This window comes from Pangasianodon hypophthalmus, chromosome 10, assembly GCF_027358585.1.
Source record: "Pangasianodon hypophthalmus isolate fPanHyp1 chromosome 10, fPanHyp1.pri, whole genome shotgun sequence".
Lineage (NCBI taxonomy): Eukaryota > Metazoa > Chordata > Actinopteri > Siluriformes > Pangasiidae > Pangasianodon > Pangasianodon hypophthalmus.
The window spans coordinates 6,876,668-6,897,870 of record NC_069719.1 but is presented as its reverse complement, the minus strand read 5'-3'; the positions used below and the strand labels follow the sequence as shown (position 1 = coordinate 6,897,870).

At 38.3% G+C, this 21,203-nt stretch overlaps 1 protein-coding gene across 1 annotated transcript in view; it reads right to left on the bottom strand.

The window, feature by feature from the left end:
- alk (ALK receptor tyrosine kinase) overlaps nucleotides 1-16,137 on the bottom strand; it is a 392,553-nt gene extending 376,416 nt beyond the window's left edge. Inside the window, exon 1 of the mRNA XM_034308266.2 lies at nucleotides 14,773-16,137. Coding sequence (XP_034164157.2) covers nucleotides 14,773-15,487 — 715 coding nt within the window. The 5' untranslated portion in view covers nucleotides 15,488-16,137. The remainder of the gene's footprint in view (nucleotides 1-14,772) is intronic.
- Between the last annotated feature and the right edge of the window lie 5,066 nt (nucleotides 16,138-21,203).

The window sequence follows — 21,203 nt, the reverse complement described above, 5'->3', positions numbered from 1 at the left end:
AACTCTAGGGAGCTAAACCTGTGTTCCTCAGTGTAATGTATTTATGTTGTATGCATGTGGCTTTGATTTATTGTTGTGTGCATATCGACACACTGGACTACCCAAACAATATGGGTGTTTCCACAATTGGGGTGTCATTTGTGTCCCACTGATATTACATCTACAAATATTTATATAAAGTAAAGGTAAAAGACATTTTAAACACTGGTAAAGTCTCCTTCACAAAAACCAATGTGCATTTTTCAGCTAAATAATTGAAAACCTTAATACAACCTCTACAACACTTAGAATACAGCATTTTCTAAGTGTTTCTGCCCCAGCCAAATTTAACTACACTTTACCTTGAAATATAATCAAAAGGAAATATTTCAAAAATCACATTTTTTGAATTCGTGTGTGAATCCATTTAATATCTCCTGCTTAAAACATCCTTTTCCATAAGTCATCAATTAAAGAGTATGAAAAATATACATGTTTAGTTCCACAACATTCATTCAACCCTGTTACCTGAACACATTAACCTGATGAAATATTTGGAATATTCCACATCACATTTAAGTAACCAGTTACTAATAACATTCTAGTTCCATATTTTGTGTATTTGCTAATTCTATCCTTAAAAAAAAAAAAAACTGGTTACTTTCAACCCTGTTATCCATTTAAGACCAAAATGCAGCAAAGAAACATGAAAAATAATAATAATAAAAAATAAAAAAATATAAAAAAATTAATTACAAGGGCTACAGCAGAGTCTAAAAGTCTGAGACCACAGTGAAAATCTGGGATTTTTGTTTTTAATTAATTAAAACTGGAAATAAACAGAAAGTTTTAGAATTTTAAAAATATGCAACATCTTGACTATTCAACATTTAGGTTGTTGCACAATTTCTAGGTCACTATTTAAATTTAAGCAAATTGATCACGTTAACTCATTTGTACAAAAGGTCAGACTTTCCATAAGTCTTATCCTTTCAATTTCTAAGAAACACAGAAATTCATGTAAATTTTCCAAGATTCTACTTTTTACTCAAGTTATTGCTGATATCATTTGTAATGAAAACCACTGTGTTAAATTGAAAAAAAAAATGCCAAACAGAAACATTTTCACTAGTGGTCTCAGATGTTTGGACCCTACTGTACATTACAAGCTAAATCATTGAATCACATGTTAATATTCCCACCTTGAATTGATTAAGATAAGGAAATAATTAGAACATTTTCCTAATACTGAGACAGCAAATAAACTTCATGTGATTTAGTGTCTTTACAAATAATAATAGGTTTTATTTATATAGCGCCTTTCCACAGCTCAAGGACCCTTTACATTCAAAACATAGGGGAAGAAGAAAAAGAAAAGCAGAAACAGAGAGGAAGACTAAAACAAGCAAAAGAGTAATGATATAAATATTTCATCTGTTAGGGGAAGATCCAAAGTATAGGAGAATTAAATGTGTTATAAGTTATGATTTGAAAGCTGAGATAGAGGTAACATTTTGGAGAATCTGGGGGAGTGAACTCCAACGTTCTGGAGCCATGACGGCAAATGATCTACCACCCATGGTGGAGAAGCGGAAACGTGGTACAGTGAGTAAGCCTGTATCAGAGGACCTGAGAGTCCATGCTGGGATGTAGGGTTGGAGCAGCTCAGATAGATAAGGGGGGCAAGGCTATGTGATGAGGCTATGCAAATGATAATTACTGCTCCAATGAGTGCTATAGTGAAAGCTTTCAAGTCTCTTTGATGAACAAGCAGAAAGAATGTTGCATTGAAAGCATGCTAACAAACGTGTGCTACAAATAAGTATACGCCAAAACCAATTCAGTTTCTTACAGCTTTCCGCCAGTTGCCTGATCAATAGAAAGAATGACAGTGCTAAAAGATGGTGGATGGTCAATGTTAGTTTAAAATACTTTCTTATAGCTGATGCCCTAAGATGAAACTGTGCTTAAGTGCATATTATTAAACCAGAGGAGTTCGGAAAAATATTCAATAAAAGCATGTTTCACAGACAAAATTGTGGCAGTCAAGTTCAATATATGCAATCATGTCTCTCATTAGAGTTACTAAAACTGCACAGATTGAATCGTATAACTGAGTGCAATTTACAAAAACACTAAGATAAATAAGCTAAGACACGTCTAAACACTCTCTTTGGCTTTAACTAAAGGCAGAAGTGAAAATTTATGCATCTCCTCTCACCAGACATAAATATCTTTTTTAATGATATGAATTACTTGAATTGCTCTAAATCATGCATGACTACAAGTTACCGTTAAACAAACTTACAATTTAATTGGACATTATATTTTATTAATCACATTATATACAAAACTGCCAGAAGCCTGATAGTTTGTCTGCCCAATCCATCTGTCAGTCCAGACATTCATTCATCAAACCATTTACTTCTGAGTTTGTTGGCTGTGATGAATCAGAGAAAATTATATGATGTAGTGCTAGTCTAATAACACTAAATACATAGTTAAATAAATGACAGTTTCTTTAGGGGGCAAAATGCACCGTGATGCCATTTAAATCTATCCAGAGCAGCAGGTACGATGTGGCCTTTTTGCTTTTCTTTTAACCTGGATGTGGTGCTAAAGATTTGCTCTCAAATAATTCCTGAGAGAAAAGCCTTACATATTAGCATTGTAGATAGATGGTGATAGGTCCCTAGGGCAACTGATTAAAATGCATTGATTTTTATCTTTCTGCATCTGTGATGAAACATTACAGCCCTATAAAGACAGAGGTAAGTGTGTGTCTTACATGCGCACTTCACTTTCCTTGGAAATGGGGGGAAGTTGGTAAATTAGCGGAATTGCTGTAATTATGTTAAAATGAATCCGCTCCAGCTCACTGGGGGGTCAGTCAGGCGATGACAATTTGCAGCTACACAAAATGTCATAAACACTTTTGCTTTCTTAGGCTCAATTTAAGTGAAATGTTTACATGTCATTTGAAAAGGTTCAACTGTTGTTTAGTATTACTAGAAGGACTAATCTGAGCAATTTTTGCAACCCAAAGCTAAAGCATTTTAGTAAAAGTAATTACCAAAAAACATAAAATAATTAATAATCTGGAAGAGGAACAGGCAAAAGAATGAGAGACAAGAAATGGAAAGAGGCCATGTTAGGTTAGATAAGGGGAAAGCAATGAGAATAGATGTTTTGAGGTGACATTTAAAGATTTTGAAAAATATTTCTAGTCCTCATCAGTAACATTAAAAAAAGGGAGAGTTATATACAGTACGTACTCAGCTGCTCAGTTATCCTTCGCAAATTATGTTGATCAGCAAACACTTGCTAGTTATGGTAGATTTTACTACAGGTTTCGGTAAAGAAATACAGTAATAAATAATAAATCTTTGAGAACATTCATTAGTTCTTCCATCTTCAGACAGGTTTAGAACCCAGAAGTAAGCAAAAGCAGGGTAAGCATCACAGCTAGCTTACTGACCTAAAATGCCACAGTCGAGCAAGTACTACTGTAGCATACCTTTCTGCTCAAACAGCAAAAGAAAAAAAATCCAGATTTAATTTTTCCTTTCCGAGAGACAAGCATATAAAAAGAGATGGATTACAGCAATTGTAATTACAACAGCGTGGAATGTGCCAAATTTATAGCCAACACTTCAGACCAGAGGACCTACACTATACAGTGTGTGATACAGAAATTGTATATACAGATATTTTTGAAAACATACCTTTTTCTCTAGAAATAATATAATGAAAATTGTAAAAGTCTACATCACTCATTTACCCACACAGAAAGTATCTCCAAACATTTCTCTGCAGACTCTGTTTTGTTTGATACAGAGTCAGGCGTATCAAGATAATTTTTATGAAATGTATCACAGCTTAATAAGTCAGTAGATACTCATTAGTAAGTGAAACAAACTTGTCATGGACACGGATAGCCAGCTTAGTGCCAATTTAATGAGTAGAAAACTACTGGTGGTCAAAGTACAAATTCTAATTTAAGCCTGGACTGTAACAGGTGTCAGAGCCAGTGTCACATCAACCTGGTGGGAGCTAGGTGGAGAATTCAACCCTGAATGAGGGCCTCTGATAGACTAATACCTGACTCTCGTGAAAAAAAAAATAAAAATAAAAAAATAAAATAAGACTATAAGGTTTTTGCTTCATGTTACAAATCAGGGTTTCCCAACCAGGGGTTGGTGGTGACATTATAGGTGGTTCATAAGGCTGTCATAGAAATGTCAATGCCATAAAAAATTCCATTTTAGGAATATATATATAAGATAAGATAAGATAATCCTTTATTCGTCCCCAATGGGGAAATCTGCATTGTTACAGCAGCAGATATAAAGATATAAAGATATATATATATATATATATATATATATATATATATATATATATATATATGTAAGTATGAAAAATTTAAAAGAGACACACCAAGAATGCACAAAAACACAAACACACAACGGTATTAAAGTGACACTATATATATATATATATATATATATATATATATATATATATATATATATATTTATTTATAAGCTAAAAGAGTCTAGGGAGCAAAATTGGCCGTGTTCTCTAGGTGAGAGGGATGGCACACTGTCTCTCCCCTTTCAATCACAGCAAGATAAGATAAGACAAGACTTTATTGATCCTGCGGGGAAATTATAGTGTTCCAGCAGCATACATAAAAGACAAGGCACAAATACACATAAGAAATAAAGTAAGAATAAAATAAAGATAAAATAAGGTAAAGTAAAATAAATATTGGAAATATTGATTAAAAAAAAAAGTTTAAAGGTATAAATATAAAAATGTATGCATAGCATGGATATAAATAGGAAACCCACGTAGTATGTATCATATACGTCTATAGCTCTGCTACGGTGCAGGAAGTACAGTAGAGTGTGTGTTGCAGTTCTGTACAGTGCGATAGTTATCTATACAGTATTATCCACAGATGAGATAGTTATCCACAGATGAGGTATTATCCACAGATGAGATAGTTATCCACAGATGAGGTAGATACAGACTACCTTGACAGTAGCCAATCATGGGCTTCTACGTGCTCAGGTATGTGGAAGAGGGGAGATATTGCGTTCTTGTGAGTGTAGTTACACTGCACTGTGGCACTGCATGAGCAGCAGCTCAAAAAAGATGTTGTTGGCTGTCTTCTAATGTGTGTGTTAACGTGTTAGCCTTCACCTTCTCTGGTTTTGGATCTCTCTAAAGAAGTAACAGGTTTTGCCATGCATTACAGAAGTTTCACTTAATGTTAGCCTACATAAAGTCTTAGGAGGTAAATAAGTAATAAGTAAAGTAAATCATTTACGCTGAACGGGTTCAGCTGATGAAAAGGTTTAGGAATCCATGTTACAGATAACAGCTGTATATAACTATAATTACAAGAAAGAAATGTCTTCTGTGCAAATCAATTAAAGTTGAAAACTGTTGTGATATCATCAGCCGAACATTGTCATAATTGCTGCCGTTAACACCCTTTTCATTTGTCTAAATTTCTGAACATTTTTATTATGTCTTCTTGTTGTAATAACCCACTCAGTCCAAGCACAGCTTCTCAGCTGACGTTCGATCGTGAGAAGTGAGGATTATCAGAAGTGGATTTGGCTTAGTAAACATATTGATCTCTGAAGTCTCCCTCCCAGGGGTTTATGTGAGGTCCTGTACTATAAATTTATGGCACCTTCTGTCCAATAATGATAAAAAATGCATGGATAATGAACTGCATGTCATTTTACTCATTATCGATTTTGCCTCAGTGTTTCATTAATAAAAGCGTTAGGTGTCAAAAGCCAATGGATGGCTACAGACCTCTCACTCCATCTTAACACTGACGATGGATGCTTTCAATCTGAGGCCAGTACACTTGTTAACATCATACCCAAAGGGAAAAACAACTGGAAACATTGTTAACAGTGGTGATGGAAGATGACATCTAATCAAATTTTAGCATTATTTAACAAAACAGATTTTTTGTATGTCAAAAAATATTTGGATTTGACAGATTGTACTAATTTCAGGTCTAAGTAACAAATAATTGTGCATGCAAGCATGAAAAATAATGGACCTCTTGCATTCAGTACTATGACATATTTCCTTTTTGAAACAGCGCAGCTCTCGTACAGCACAGTGACATAGCAACCTGCCCTTCAGATTTCTCTAATATTCTCTAATATTCCTAAATTTACAGTATATAAGGTATGTCTATGAGTTATGTATAAAATAGCCATTTTCTTACCATCGTAGTTGTGTATGTAAGACAAAGCATAGACTTTGAAGCCTTTTTCCAGCTTGCTAGAAGGGGCTTTGCAAGTATTCTTACATATCTTGATGACCATCACTGCATTTCATCTTCAGGAGCTCTTGCAGCTGCTGACTGTAAAATACTGCCATTGCATAAAAAAACGAAAACACAAGAGCACTACTACGAAGTGCTGTCACATCAAACCCATCTGTAAACATCTGAACTCCATTTCCTGGAAATCCTGATTTACAAAGCTTATCGCCTGATTTGTCACATGATCATCTCATGCTCCCTTCTAATAACACACACACCTGTTTCAAATCACTGGTTCACTACATATACACACCTCAAGTATTACTCCCAGCTCATCACTTGTGACATGAGCAAGCCTTTATCTTTATCTTTGCATGCTATTCTGGTCATTTCTTTTAGTTTATTGAGTTTGCTTTGCCTAGTCTAGTTTATTTGGTAGTGATGGTGAGACTACGCTTCATGAAGTGTTGAAGATTTCCAATCAAATAAGTGTTGAAAAACGGTTCATTTCTCAAGGTTTTAAGTGTCTCACCATACACCTCTAGTGGTGAAAATTATATACTATATACACTCACCGTTCAGTTTATTAGAAACATCTGCACATTCATGCTGTTACCCAATCAGCCAATCATCACATTCGAAAATTAGAAAAAAAAAAAAAAATCACCTGGTCTTTCTCCAGTCTTCAGCTGTTCAGTTTGGGTGCACGTAATAGCCTCAGATTCTTGTTCTTTGGATGATAGGAGTGGAACCTGATGTGATCTTCTTCTGTTGTAGCCCATCCATTTTTTGGTTGTAAAGAGGGATTATTTGAGCCACTATGTCCTTTCTAACAGCTCAAACCAATCTGGTCATTTTCCTCTGCTCTGTCTTATCAACAAGTTGTTTCCGCCCACGGAACTGTTGCTCACTCAATGGTTTTTGTTTTTCGTACCATTCTATGTAAACTCTACAGACTATTGTGTGTGAAATTCCCAGGAAATCGGCAGTATCTGAAATACTCAAACCAGCCCATCTGGCACCAACAACAATGCCACGGTAAAAGTCGCAGAGATCACATTTTTCCCCATACTGATGGTTGATGTGAACATTACCTGTAGCCCTGGACCTGTATCTGCATGATTTTATGCATTGCACTGCTGCCACATGATTAGATAACTGGATGAATGTGTATATGTGTATATATACATATATATGCATTTTATATATTTATACTGTGTGCAAACTGATATGTCTGATGCCAAAGTGAAGGAATTCCTGTAAGTGTATGTAATCATAGCCCAGACATGAGCATTAATTAATGTGGGCAGAGATACCTTTCTGTATGTTGATAGAGCTTATAATGCTAATAGCTGCATCTAGCTTGTAGTGTAACACTTAGGAATAACATAGAAAAATTACAGTACTGACTACTCAAAAAAGCAACCCAAAACCATACCTTTCTTCAAAGCAAACCCTAAACAAGGTTTCAAGTCGTCATTGATTATGTCACTGCAGTAAAACTACACAAGTAGTGATATAGAGCTTTACGTAAAAGTGCCCTTTCTTCTCGACACATGCTTCAAAGCTCCAATACCCAGTGTAACCTTTTGTTGATCACTTGAACCCTTGCATGTTCTGTATTTTACATTTGTCTACTTTGTTAATAAACTTGCATTTGCACCCAAACACTTGTCCATGCATGAAGGTCATCAAGAAACAAAATTACAGGCCTAATTTAGCCAGACCACAGTCTGCTGATTAGACATTTACATCACCATAGCAACCAGTTATGTGCTTATGACTTTTCCCCCCATCCATATTTCAAATATCTTTTTCCTGGCCATCTGTCTATATAATCTGGCTTCTTAAATACCCAATCCTTTGAAAAACTCCTTGAGCGCCTTATTAAAAAGGAAAGTGCTATACTGTGTATTGATGAGTGTAGCTGTGTAGTAAGAACGATACAGGAGAATCTGCATAGCACTGTGACATGTTGGTTAATTGCAAAATGATTACTTTTCTCTGCAAAACCAGTGTGAACAGCATAGGAGACCCCAAATACAACTTTACACAATCTCTCCAAATAAGCCTCTAAACCAGGGGTATTCAACTAAAGTTTGTAAAGGTCCAGTTACCTAAAATTCCTTGCTTAAATAAATAAGACAATTTAAAATGATTATATTTTGTTTCTTAGTGGTACTTCAACAAATTTGACACTTTTGAGTAAATAAAATGAAAAATCTATGAAATATGTGAAATCTTTCCCCATTCTGACCTAATGTCTTTAGCCCTGTAGCTAGTCTCTGATCCGATCAGCCACCTTCAGCTAAATAATTTACATAAACATTACATTGGATAAGCAACAAAGGAGGATCTGCAACAGAACCAACCATAGTTTATGTTCAGACTCTCTGAAATATGTCCAATTTTTTTGCACATTTACATAGATTTTTTTTTTCTCAAGTATACAGTTCAGTTTGCTGAATTTCTTTGCAGGATCCACATTCAGACTGCGGTCCAAAACTTGACGATTCGTGCAATAAACTAAAAATATGATATGGATGTTGTCATTTTTTATAAAAATGTAATCTTATCATCATATAGCTCTGTCTATGCCTGCTGATGTCAAGGAAACATTTCTCCCAATTGTTTTCATAGAGCAGTGACTTTCCCCATAAGCCTCACACAAACAGGCATAATAGGCTTATGTATTGCAACCAAATCCTACAACACAGCTCGGGGCAAAGGAGTCAAGGCCGCATCAGCAGCACTAGCCAAGGCGCATTTGGCTCTGAGAGAAACCGCATCTACAGCTTACAGCCAAGTAATAGCAGATAGTATTCAAATACGACTGGCATTTAGGGAGCATTAAGCAAATGCAAGACATCCCAGCTAGATTATGAATGGCCTAAAGAGGGTAGAATAGGTTGGTGTAGAGGTGCTAAAGTTTGGCTGACTGCTCTGCAGTGTAAGAGATAAACTGTTCCAACCAGCCGTGTTATCAACTCTCTTTTATTCAGTGAAGGAGAGAGCTGTGTTCATAAGAGCTCTATCCCCTGGGTGCCAACTCCAGGCCCACTCCTGCAACACTGTGGCTATTTGAGTTTCACAGCCTGTGTCTTTTGCAGCAATCAAGACTGCACTCAATTTTGAGTAGGAGCTGTATTTTATTCCACTCCTATCTGACAGATGACATGTTTTGTTCTGCTTAGAACTATTGATGCATCTGTCATAAACAGGGCCTGCTTCAGCTCAGCTCTGGTTCCTCCCACTGGATATTTTTCTGAAGTCCTGCCAAGATGTAATATAATATGTAAGGAATAACACACAGTGGGAAAATAATCCATGCCGGGATGGTGGGATATGTCAAATTTACTACCCAGAATGGATTATTTTCCTAGTGTGTCCTTCATCTTATTTGCCAATTACGATTACAATTTTAATAGCTTAATTCAGTAATTTATTATTGTCATGTTTTTTAACTGTTTACAGCCACATTTAATGTTATGAAACCTTAGCAAGCCAAGCAAGTTTCTGTTATCACTTACAAACAGTCCTTCCTTTACCAGCATCTCTTTTTTTCTTCCACTTGAAGTTAAAAAGACAAAATAAACCCATCTTGTCATGTTACAGAGAAAACACAAACTCTTTTCCCATGGTGGGAAAGTTCCTTAATAGAAAATTAATCCTTCTGATTCGAGAATTCAAGAGCGCTGTGGTACAAAGGGCCTTTATCACACCTTGTATGTGTCTAGCATAAGACAGTAAAATGTAAAATAATATTTTAAAAAAACTATAAACTATAAATTTATTAAAAAAATTTTAAAAATATATATTTTAAATAAGGCTTTACCAAAACTTAATGAAATCCATAAACTACATCAAGGGTTTATGGGTAAGTATAGTTCCCAGGGGTGTACACAGGAGCCGCCATACAGCACACACACACAACATCACTGTAGTTGCCTGGTTGGAACAGTTTATCTTATCAGCTGCAGAGCTGTCACCCAAACTTTTGGCACTTCAACACCATCTTACCCTCTCTACCCTCTATACACCACTGATAATCTGGCTAGGATGTCTTGTATTTAGCTCCATAAATGCCAGTCCTTTCTGAATACTGCTGTTACTTGGCTGTCAGCTGTACTATGGAGCGAGCAAATGTTCATCAGTGTAGCAGGTTAGACACCTAATATTGGAGACTGAACAAGACCCAAAACACATCTGAACAAAATACCATGTGAAGCCAAAAGGTTTCAGCTTGGACTTCCAGCACAGTGTAAACAGCCATTTTTCTTTATGGCATTCATTATTTTAAATCTTCCAACCTTACATTCAAGGTTTCATCTGTACATTCTTTACATTTCAGGTTTTCTATACATTCTGGTAGGGTAAATGTGATATGTCCTCCTGGTGATATGTCTTCCCACATTAACACGTGTTCAAAAAAATTGATGCAGAAGTATAATTTGGCCTTGCCATTGATGCCTATGATAACAGCAACAGTATATTCACTGGCTAGCATGTAGTTTCAAGTTTCCTTGTAGTTTTATAGGCAAATGTAACTTTAGCTAACAGAAACACACATAGCTATATTTAGCTTCAATTTAATGTTAGCTCATCAATGTTAGCTAGGCCCAACAACGAAGTGATCATGTTAGCTAAATAGCATAAATGCCCTTAATATGGACAACAGCAGCCTTATGACAAGTTGTGTCACTGGTTAAATATCCTGACCATTTCGCTTGTAAAATATTAACAGCACATGTTCATGGATCAGTCTTGTATGCTGTCTGACTGTCACACTGCCATATTGGGCATTATTGTCCCAGGTGCCTCACTAAAGTTGTTACCCTTGGATATTGGGCAAACATTAATACAGCATCTCAAAATTTCTACCACAGAACCATCATAAGGCATCTTACACATGCACTTATTCACACCTAGGTGCATTTTGTAGTAGCCAATCCAATTAGAGGTTTGTTTTTGGGAGATGGGAGGAAACCCATAGGATCAGCCCTGGACTCAATCCCAGAACCTGGACTTGCCACACACCATTTGTCATATACTGGTTCATAGTTAATTACTGACATTCTTAGTTTAACTGCATTATGAGCAAAACTGTATATGATTATGACTATACCTTCATTACCCCTGACAGATTGTGTGTTTAACCGTGATTGTTAGGAAAGCCAAAATAAACAGAATCTAAATGCTTCAGAATCCCATATGTTACAATGTCCAGCATATTGTAGCTGTGAAACTGTTTATGTACCGTTTATGTACCAAGGGCCACCTCATTTATGAAACATTCAAGTATTGGCTTTCATTCATGCCGTCTGTTTACTTTCTGATCTAGAAGCACTTACCAGGAATGATTATTACATATTAAACAGCTCCAAGGCCATGAAAATTGTCTTACAGATACCTCAGTTTGGATTATGGACCACTGCATCGAGCAGAGCTTCTTGGCATCCTAGCAAACCCCTCAACCGAACAACATCAAGGTCTGCCAGGAACCTTGGGATAACAATCCGTTGCCTGTTTGCCTTCACAGCCCTCATCATGGTGATGTCCTTATCTTGCAGGTTTGCTCTGTGCAATAACAGGAATCTCAGGGCGTACAACCTTGTCAGGCATTTGTCTTCTATTTACCATAAGATGTACATATTAAGTGTTAGGTTAAGCACACATTAAGTCCTTGCTGCTTTTCTGTAGAGTAACCAGTGGACACCCATAACTTTGGACATCCTTAAATGCAAACATAATGTCCAAAGCATGATACTAAGTCTAAAAATTCTTCTCTCTTGTGGTCATGCAGTGCTCAAATGCAGTGGTCAAACTTCCCAACTTCATTCATTTTGTAGATTCCCTCACAACCTTCAAGAAGCACCAGATACCCGAACATCTTGTCCAATCTTGAGGTTGCAACTTGCTTCTGGCAGGCCACACGAGACCTGCAACTGATCCAGAATATGGCTGCATGCCTTATTTTCAGTCTCTCCCACATCACGCCATTTCTACATTCGCTCCATTTGCTTCCTCTAGCTACCCGCAACAGATATAAAATAATGATGCTTGCCTACAAGCCCAAAAATGAACCCCCATCTACCTGCAGGCACTCATCAAACCTTGCTGGGTACCACATTCCGTTTGAGCCTCTAGCACAGTTTGACTTGACCCACCATCCCTCGAGGTACAAAAAAAGACATGGATCAAGATTTCCCTGTACTGGCCCCCAGGTGGTGGAATGAATTACTTCTGGCTGTCTGAGTCAAACAAATACTGAAACCTAACTCTCCCCAAAAGCAAGAATTGCTGAAGCAATAATCAACCAAAAAACTTGACTTGTGTGTTTTTCTTGCTGCATTAAATCATCTATGCAGTGGTTTGGTAGTATTCTTAAACCCTAACCTATAGTATTTGTACTAGCCGGAGGCTATTGGAGAACACAAAACACTTCTGTAAATTTCTCTGGATATGAATGTAAATGTAAATATAAACCACATATCTATTCCTACCTACCTGTAAACCACAACTGTCTATCAAGGTGTGGTCTTTATATCCAGATACTGTGGTTAGCATATCATTATTATTATTATTATTATTCTTAGTGTGTATTTTTAGACAGCACGGCTATAACATTTGTAGCTTCACAGATTGCTTTGTGAACATTTATGTACTTTACAAATAACTCTAATCCACCTATTATATTTAGCTGTTGCTTCCTCTGTTCTTCCTACAACTATCCAGCACTTGTTACCTGTACAGTAGATGTCTGGATTGACTGACTTGCAGGTCTGGATGAATTCATCTACCAAATGAATGCACATAATGTGAAATTATAAATGGAAATGAAGACCAGTTGTATAAAGTTCTCCATAGGACAGTACACACATGTATCTCCACCTACTGTATACAGTATAACTCAAGTCACTGATGAGAACTCTTGCAAGACCCAACCCTCTAAACAAGGTTTTTATGCTAAACCAGTCAACCGCATAACTGTAAATTCAATGTTTATACACTGCTATTTGAACTTCACATAGATGTAATAAGGCTGGTTATTAAGTCTTATTAAGTAAGGAAGGGCAAAAGAATCAAATAATCCATGAGAGCAGGTGCAGTCGTTGCAAATTTCCCGGTGTAAATACATCCACTAAAGTGACTGGGCAATAATGCTGATCTGACAGTGCCAAAGGAAAGGAATTTCACCCTTGAGGTACACTGTTAAAACTAATAGAGCAAGCTCTGCTCCAGAAATAGCCACAAAGTACGATATAAGAAAAATCCACTGTGGGATCAGGAATATTACTGTAGATGCCTTGAAATGCACCCCTTCCCACACACACACACACACACACACACACGCACACATACACACTCACTCACTGCTAAAGCGCTACTATAAAGTGCTACAGAGAAACAACTAGTGTTACAGCCAAACATGGAGTCAGCCTATAGACAGAAGCATAAAGGCTGACATACAGCAGTGAAGGGGATTGAACTGAATCAGCATGAAGTTGCAAAATGCTGCACTTTTTTGCCTTCTTGTCTGGTTTGTTGTCAATACAAATGTGCTGCTGTCTTTTTATCTGAAAACTGCTGCTCTGGAAAGCTACTACAACATATAAATCTGTCAGATGTGATGATGAGGTTTGAAGAAAAGCTATGGTGGACTATTAGGGGTGGGAGATATACCCAAAAAATCATACCATGACATCTTCATAAGATATAATACACAGTATATCATAACATTTTAGAGGTTTTTTTGTCTGTTGGATGGTTACTTTTTCTGAGACTTTGCTAACAAAGCACCAAAAACATAGAACTATAAAGAAAAACTATTATAGACTCATATTCAACAAATTATTTAATGATGAAAAATGTGAACATATTGGTACAGAAATATTACTGTCCAATCCAGAATATTACTGTCCAATACTTATTACAATGGAGTTATTAATGACTGACACCTGATGATAAGCAGGATACTCAGAAAGTGTGTATTAACCATGATGTATCACAATCTCGATATCATACTGTCCTATCTTCCATATCTAATTCATGTGTTATAGAAACTCAGGTTACACAGGTCACCTTCATTCCACTTACAGTTGTTGAATATTGTGTGAGTAAAAGTAAATACTGTACATAGAGTGATTACATTTATAAATAATATTAATAATAATAATAATAATAATAATAATAACAACAACAACAAAACAACAACAACAACAAGAATAATAATAATAATAATAATAATAGTAGTAGTTGTTGTTATTATTATTATTATTATGATTATGATTATGGGAAATTGATTAATGGGCTTTGTTCTCTGTTTTATAGTGTGCCATAACACCTCAATCAGTCTTACTGGACACTGAACAGCCCCCAATCACTCAATCACTTAACCAACAACAACAGCTACAATAATAATCATCATCATATTATTATTATTATTATTATTATTATTATTATTATTATTATGAAAAGTATGCACTCACCACTGGAGGCGATCTGCAGGGACAGTCGGGCGTCTGATGCCCGGATGGCGGTTGAGTACCTCTCCTCCTTGCCCGGAACTTGAGCCTTGCGCTCTGGCATAAGTCGCACGCGCAGCCGGCCTCCTTCGGCCCCGAGCCACCACTCCAGCACGCGCGTCAGGTCCATTTCCAAAAAGGGCACAGGCGCGTCCTCGCGCACAACCAACCCGCCACATCCGGTCTTCACCATGTCCTCTCCCACCTCCACCACGACCTGGTTGGACTTGCGGCTCGCTGTGCTCAAACCCAAACTCAGCACTTTGGGGGCGGGCCGGGTGCGCCTGTACGGCAGTTGTTCGCCACCGGAGCCGTTCCCGCCCTCCCCCCGCACGATTTCTGCCAACTTCGCGCCGAGCAAACTCGCGATGGTCTTCTGCAAAGGCGCGCAGTGCATCCGCAGGTTGGCGCGCACCGTGTAGCAGCCGGCGTGTGTCAGGCAGTCCCCGTTCAGCGGGCGCTTTATGAACATCGCCATGTAGTACCGCAAAAGAGACGGCACCGCAAAATCAACCGACAGCGTCTTCCTCTTCAGCCTGGAGCTGAAGGTCTGATTGGAGTCCCGTTTGCCACTCGCATCCAGCGTGCTGTTGACGGGGACAGTAGGTGCGCTCGCGCCCTGCAGCCCGGTCACGCATGCCGCAGAGCAGAGGAGAAAGCACAGCATCCTCGGCGTCATGCTGGAGCTCGGTCTGGATGAACCTTGTTCCGTAGTTAGTCGAGCTTCTTTCCCTCGTCCTCACTCCTTCTCCATGTACAGCAGAGTCGAAATGCTCATGCACACTCCGGATCTGTCCTCGTGCGCTTTCACCGCTCGCATCACGCACGAGCCCTGCTTAAATCTCTCACCGCATCCTCCTCGTCAGAGAAAAAGTGCCTTAAACGGTCTCCTGTGCAATCCAAACTGGCCCCCAGTGTTTCAGCTCGTGCACTGCTGCTCGGTATGCCGAACAGCTCTTCCTCCCGAGCCCGCTCAAAAGCTCCCTTGTATGTATGTATGTGCACGCAACACCGTAGAGGCAAAAACGCTTCTGCTCAGCAAACACTCCTGCACGCGCAACGTCGCTGTCTTCCGTCCGCGTAGCCGTTTCCCGACCACCAGATGTCGTTCGCTCAGGCCAAAATATTACCGCGTCCCAAACTGTGACCACAGACACGAACCATAACACAACTCACTCTTTTACTGTTCATTTTATTCCTTCTTTCTTTCTTTCTTCTAACGTCAGATCAACAGATGCCTCTGTTCTGTGCGGGTTCTCCTGCTCGAGCGCTTTTGTAATAAGTAAATAATAATATTAAAAAAAAAAGAGAGAGAGAGAGAGAGAGAGAGAGAGAGAGAGAGCTAGAGCTAGAGCGACAGAGCGGCTTACTTGGCACCCGCGTTCTGCGCGTGCCACCACTCGGCCCTGCGACGCTCTTTCTGCCTCGTCATGACGTCACCACCCACCAGGAGACCAAACTTTACATCACTGGCTTCATTTCCCTTGGGAAAGATTTGAGGCTTTAGTTACTCACTTCACTCTGCGAGGTGTAAAATTTGCGGAGGATTTTTTTTTCTCTTCTTTTTTTTCCCCCTTCCTTTTCTCATAGAGGCAATTTGTTGCTTCATTAGCGCTGCACAATCATTAAACTCATTTATTTAGTCAGCTAACATAGTTTACTTCAACCCATTTCTTGCATGTTTAAGTTTAATAACACAAAACTGACATTTTACCAGCTTGCCATTACCATTACAATGGCATTAGAAGTAAAAAGGATTTATAGACATCCATTGATTATCTATAGATACAGTACAGTTACTGATTGTAGACCACCTGCTGCCTTGCACATTCATTCATTCATTCATTCATTCATTCATTCAGCTTCAGTAACTGCTTTATCCTGGTCCGTGTCACTGCATATCTGGAACCTATCCATGGGGGAGAATTCATGCCAAATGGTAAACCGGTCCATCACAGGGCACCTTGCATACACTCATTCACACTGACAGGCAATTTAGCATAGCCAGTTCACCTACTGGCATGTTTCTGTGACATTGAAGGAAACCGGACGATGCTCCTGATACAAGGAACACAAGAAAACCATTCACACAGACAGTAACTCAAGCTTAAGATCGTCCCACAGACCCTGGAGCTTTGAGGTAGCAGCGTTACTCACTGCATCACTGTGCCAGCCTTGCTTTACACAACGTACTCCATCCATCAGTGTAAAAGGAGCACCACAGAGCCACCGCTGATGAGATGTTAGTAGGGTGTTGGACCGTTCTTAGCTCAGCACTGACACTGATATCGTAGTGCCATATGAAATGTTTGTTGTGCTGATAAGAGTGTATCAGGTGCAGCGGCATTGCTGAGGATTTTAAAAAGCTAACGAAACAGGCTGCAAATCAAAATATACAGCCAGAACGTGACCCTGATGTAACGCAGATGCGTCAAAATGGCCAAGAAGAATACACTGTTTAAAAGCCCTAACAATGCTGCTGTGCTTCATACACTCAAATCACTGAAGTGTACTTTGACCACAAATACAGTGAGTATGTTTGTGTAATTTTCTGTAAATCTTGTGGTCAATGAATTGAAAAAAAAAAACAGAACAAGTACTGACTTAAACAGTCTTTACTAGGGAGCACATGCACTGAAACCCAGATCCATTCACAAATCACTACCTTTATCCTTTAAATGTTCCTTTTAATTTACAAATGACAATTTATGTTACAGCGTTTGACAGATTGCAGTTTCACTGCAATGAACGTGAAAACAATCGAGCAGTCCTGGTTCCTGGGAAACGTAATTTCATATGTTATTATTTCCAATCCGAAGATCTAATCCTCAGGCATGTGAGAACAGAAGAACTCATTCTTTGCTTCATTTGATAAACTGCACCTGTATCTTACAATCTGAAGACGTGTTAGACATAGGATTTCATATATAGGATCCTTTTTTTCACAAACTGCTTCTTTTTTTGAGATTAGGAGATATGCTATCAACCACACATTCCACACAACCACACAAAATCCTAAGCACAGTGTTGCCCAGACTCTAAGAATAACAATTTTCCTCAGACTTTGGCCACAAGATGGCAATCTAATATACCTGTTCCTCTGATCTACGCCATGTGATATGTTCATTAACCCTTGCAATGCGTGGGGACTTGTGGACATAAAGGGACTAATTAGAGATTGTATTCTCATTTTTATGTGTTGACAGAGACAGCCCAGCTAATTCTAAACTTAATGAATGAAGACAGGGCTATCATGGAGTAGGCTAGTCTGCTGCTTAGATGAAAGCGGTAATGCACAGCAGCACACCATCTTTCATGATCAGATAGCGCTGTCAGTGGAGGCAGGTTTAAAGGAATAATGATGCTCATTTGTCGCTGGTTCAACCCAGATATATAAAATAAATAAATTCAGAGGAACTAGGGCTGTGTTTTTGTGCAGAAAACAAAGTCAGCCTGGTAAGTCGATATGGTAGCTAGGCTTGTCAACCTTTAATTATCTTTTATCAAGCATATAAGGGATACACTGGCTTGCATCGCTGTCCTATTAATACAAATGCACTTTTCACATGAGCCTTCAAAAGAGAATATCGAAAAAAGAATATCTAAAAAAAAAAAAATCAGGTTTTGAGATAAAGGAATGTTTGATATGGAGCTTTTGCTTTCCTGCTGGTTTTAAGGACTTATGGAGGCTCTCCATAATCCTTCAGGACACTTTAGAAGTCTGCCTCAGGCATCTCCCCCTCCCTCTCACCCTCTATCTGTCTCTCTCAAAATGTTCAAAATGTGTTCATGAACAGCCCTATTATGGGGCCCCCACACACAAACACACACACACACACACACACACCGTAAGCTCGCTCATGCACTTGTTGCTATGTGTGCTGTTTTCTTGTGAACTTGGTCTACTGTTGCTGTATTTTGCTTCTCTTTTTGGCTCTGAGTAGATGAATTATATCATGTATTATGTATATCCATGTTTCAGTGGATTTTTAATGCAAACAATAACTGCATGACCCATTATATATGTATGATGTACTGTATGTAGGCTGTGGGTTAAATGGTGAAAAGGTACAGCAGTACCTGTAACATACTTTAACTATCATTCATTCATTCATTCATTCATCTTCAGGAACTACTTCATCTTGGTCAGGGTCACGGTGGATCCGGAGCTTATCCCAGGAACACTGGGCATGAGATGGGACCCTTGATGGGACACAAATCCATCACAGATATTCACACCAAGGGGCAATTCTACAAAACCAGTCCACTTACCAGCATGTTTCTGAGAGGAATCCACAAGAACACTGGAAGAACAAGAGACTGCAATGACAGTAACCCAAGCTCAAGATAGAACCAGAAATCCTGGAGCTACGAGGCGACAACGCTATATTCTGCCATGCCGAACTGTAAATATAATAAATTCAGTGCAAATAAATATAAGAAAAATAAGCAACTTTTACGAACTCTGTGAATTTTCTTGTTGTTAATACCGGGCCTTAAATGGGCAGGGTTTTAGTTTTGCTATTGGCTTGCAGTGGTGACTCAAGGGTTAACGTTCAAATCCCAAAACCACCAAACTGCCACTGCTGGGTTCTTGAGAAAAGCCCTTAACTCTCAAGGGCTCAATTGTATCATGTCTCAGTTGGATAAAAGCAGCACGGAAATGAATGAATGTAAATCTTTTATTGACCATTAGGCTATTTTTTGGGCTACTTTTTTAAAACCCTAGTAGATAGATGTTAGTTATTTCATCAAAAAAAAAAAAAAAGCAGAAACACAAATTACAATTTTATTGAATGAATGCGTTTAATGAATGTGTTCGTTCCACCAACCTAAAAATGTTTTGTTACTGATTACCACTTGTACTTACTCTGCAACAATAATCTGCCAATATTTTTGGATTCCAGTTGCACCGGGACGTTTTTCCAAGCAATGTATTGAGACCTTTCACTATGTTCCTCACTGACTGCACAAACATTTGCACAGAAGTTGTCTGACTGTGAACGCAGAAAATGAATCTTTGTGGCATGTTGATCCTCATGGTTTTGTATGCTTGAAGCATTTTATCAAAAAGTTGGATGTGGTTCGGTGCTCTGTACTTCCCAAGAAAATTTTCAGAAACATTCTTGAATGCCTTCCATGCAGTTCACTCTGGCTCCACTAGAAGTTCTTCAACCTGCCTGACATTGATGACCCCTTTCTTTATCTTGGAAAATGTCTGTCTCAAATATTGAAATCTTTCCTTTTTCATTGCCTTAATAAAAAATTCATCAGCCCAAGTTTTACATGAAGTGGAGGCAAAAAATCTTTCTTGGGTTGACAACTGCTTTATGTGCCACACTTTTATGTCCTGGGACCGTATGCTTACAGCATAGCCAGTCTTTTTTTAATGTAAAAAGATGCTTTAGCATGGCTATCATATTCATAATTGAAATAATAGTACTTGGTATATCCAAGTTGTATTCCTTTGTGTCATGAGGTCTACATGGCCAGTCATGTCTAGATAGGTCTGGAAAACATTTCGTTATTTGCCATGTGGGCAACATTGTAATTAAGGATTGAAAACACTAAATAGGCAATTTTTGGTACATATCAGGACAATTTCAAGGTGATTTGGGAGCTCACCAGGCCATAACATGCATAAGATCCCCCCAAAACTTTTCAGGTAGCAAAATATTGTTGTTCAGTGTTATTGATGCATGCCTTCTTGGTACCTTGAGGGATGGTGGGTCGAGTTGAGCTGTGATAGAGGTTTCATGAGTGCCTGCAGGTATGTAAGGGTCTTTTTTTGTTATTCTAGGTAAATTTCTATGTATTATAAATATGATGTAGGCAGCCAGAGGAAGCCAGTGGAGGGAACACAACAATGGGGTGATGTGAGAGTACACGGGGAGACAGAAAACATGGTGTGTAGGTGCATTGTGGAACAGCTAAATATAGCTCAGTAATGCTACTCCTGCACTTAACCCTAACCTTAACTTGTTCCAAATGTCCCCACAACTTTCATGTATTCCTATAATACATTCATGCATTCATAACTGTTTTACTATAACTAACTGTATTGCAACAATTGTGTATTGCACAATGATAAAGGATTCTTCACATTTCTGGGAGATATTGTTTCAAGTTTGCATCCTAATGATAGCATTGCCATAGCACAATTAACGCTCAGTGAGAGTAATATTATGTATTACTTAACCCTAATCATTTTGCTGTTGAGCTATTGAAAGACATTAGATTTTAGCTCTCCTTCTGTCACGACCAGCCACCATTGAGTAAGAATACGTGTTCAGTTTCAATAACACTCAAATAAAGCATGAATATGCCAAAATAATACTTAAGTATGATTACGAAGTATAATTACTCAAGTATTTTCCACTCCTGCTCAGTTGGTA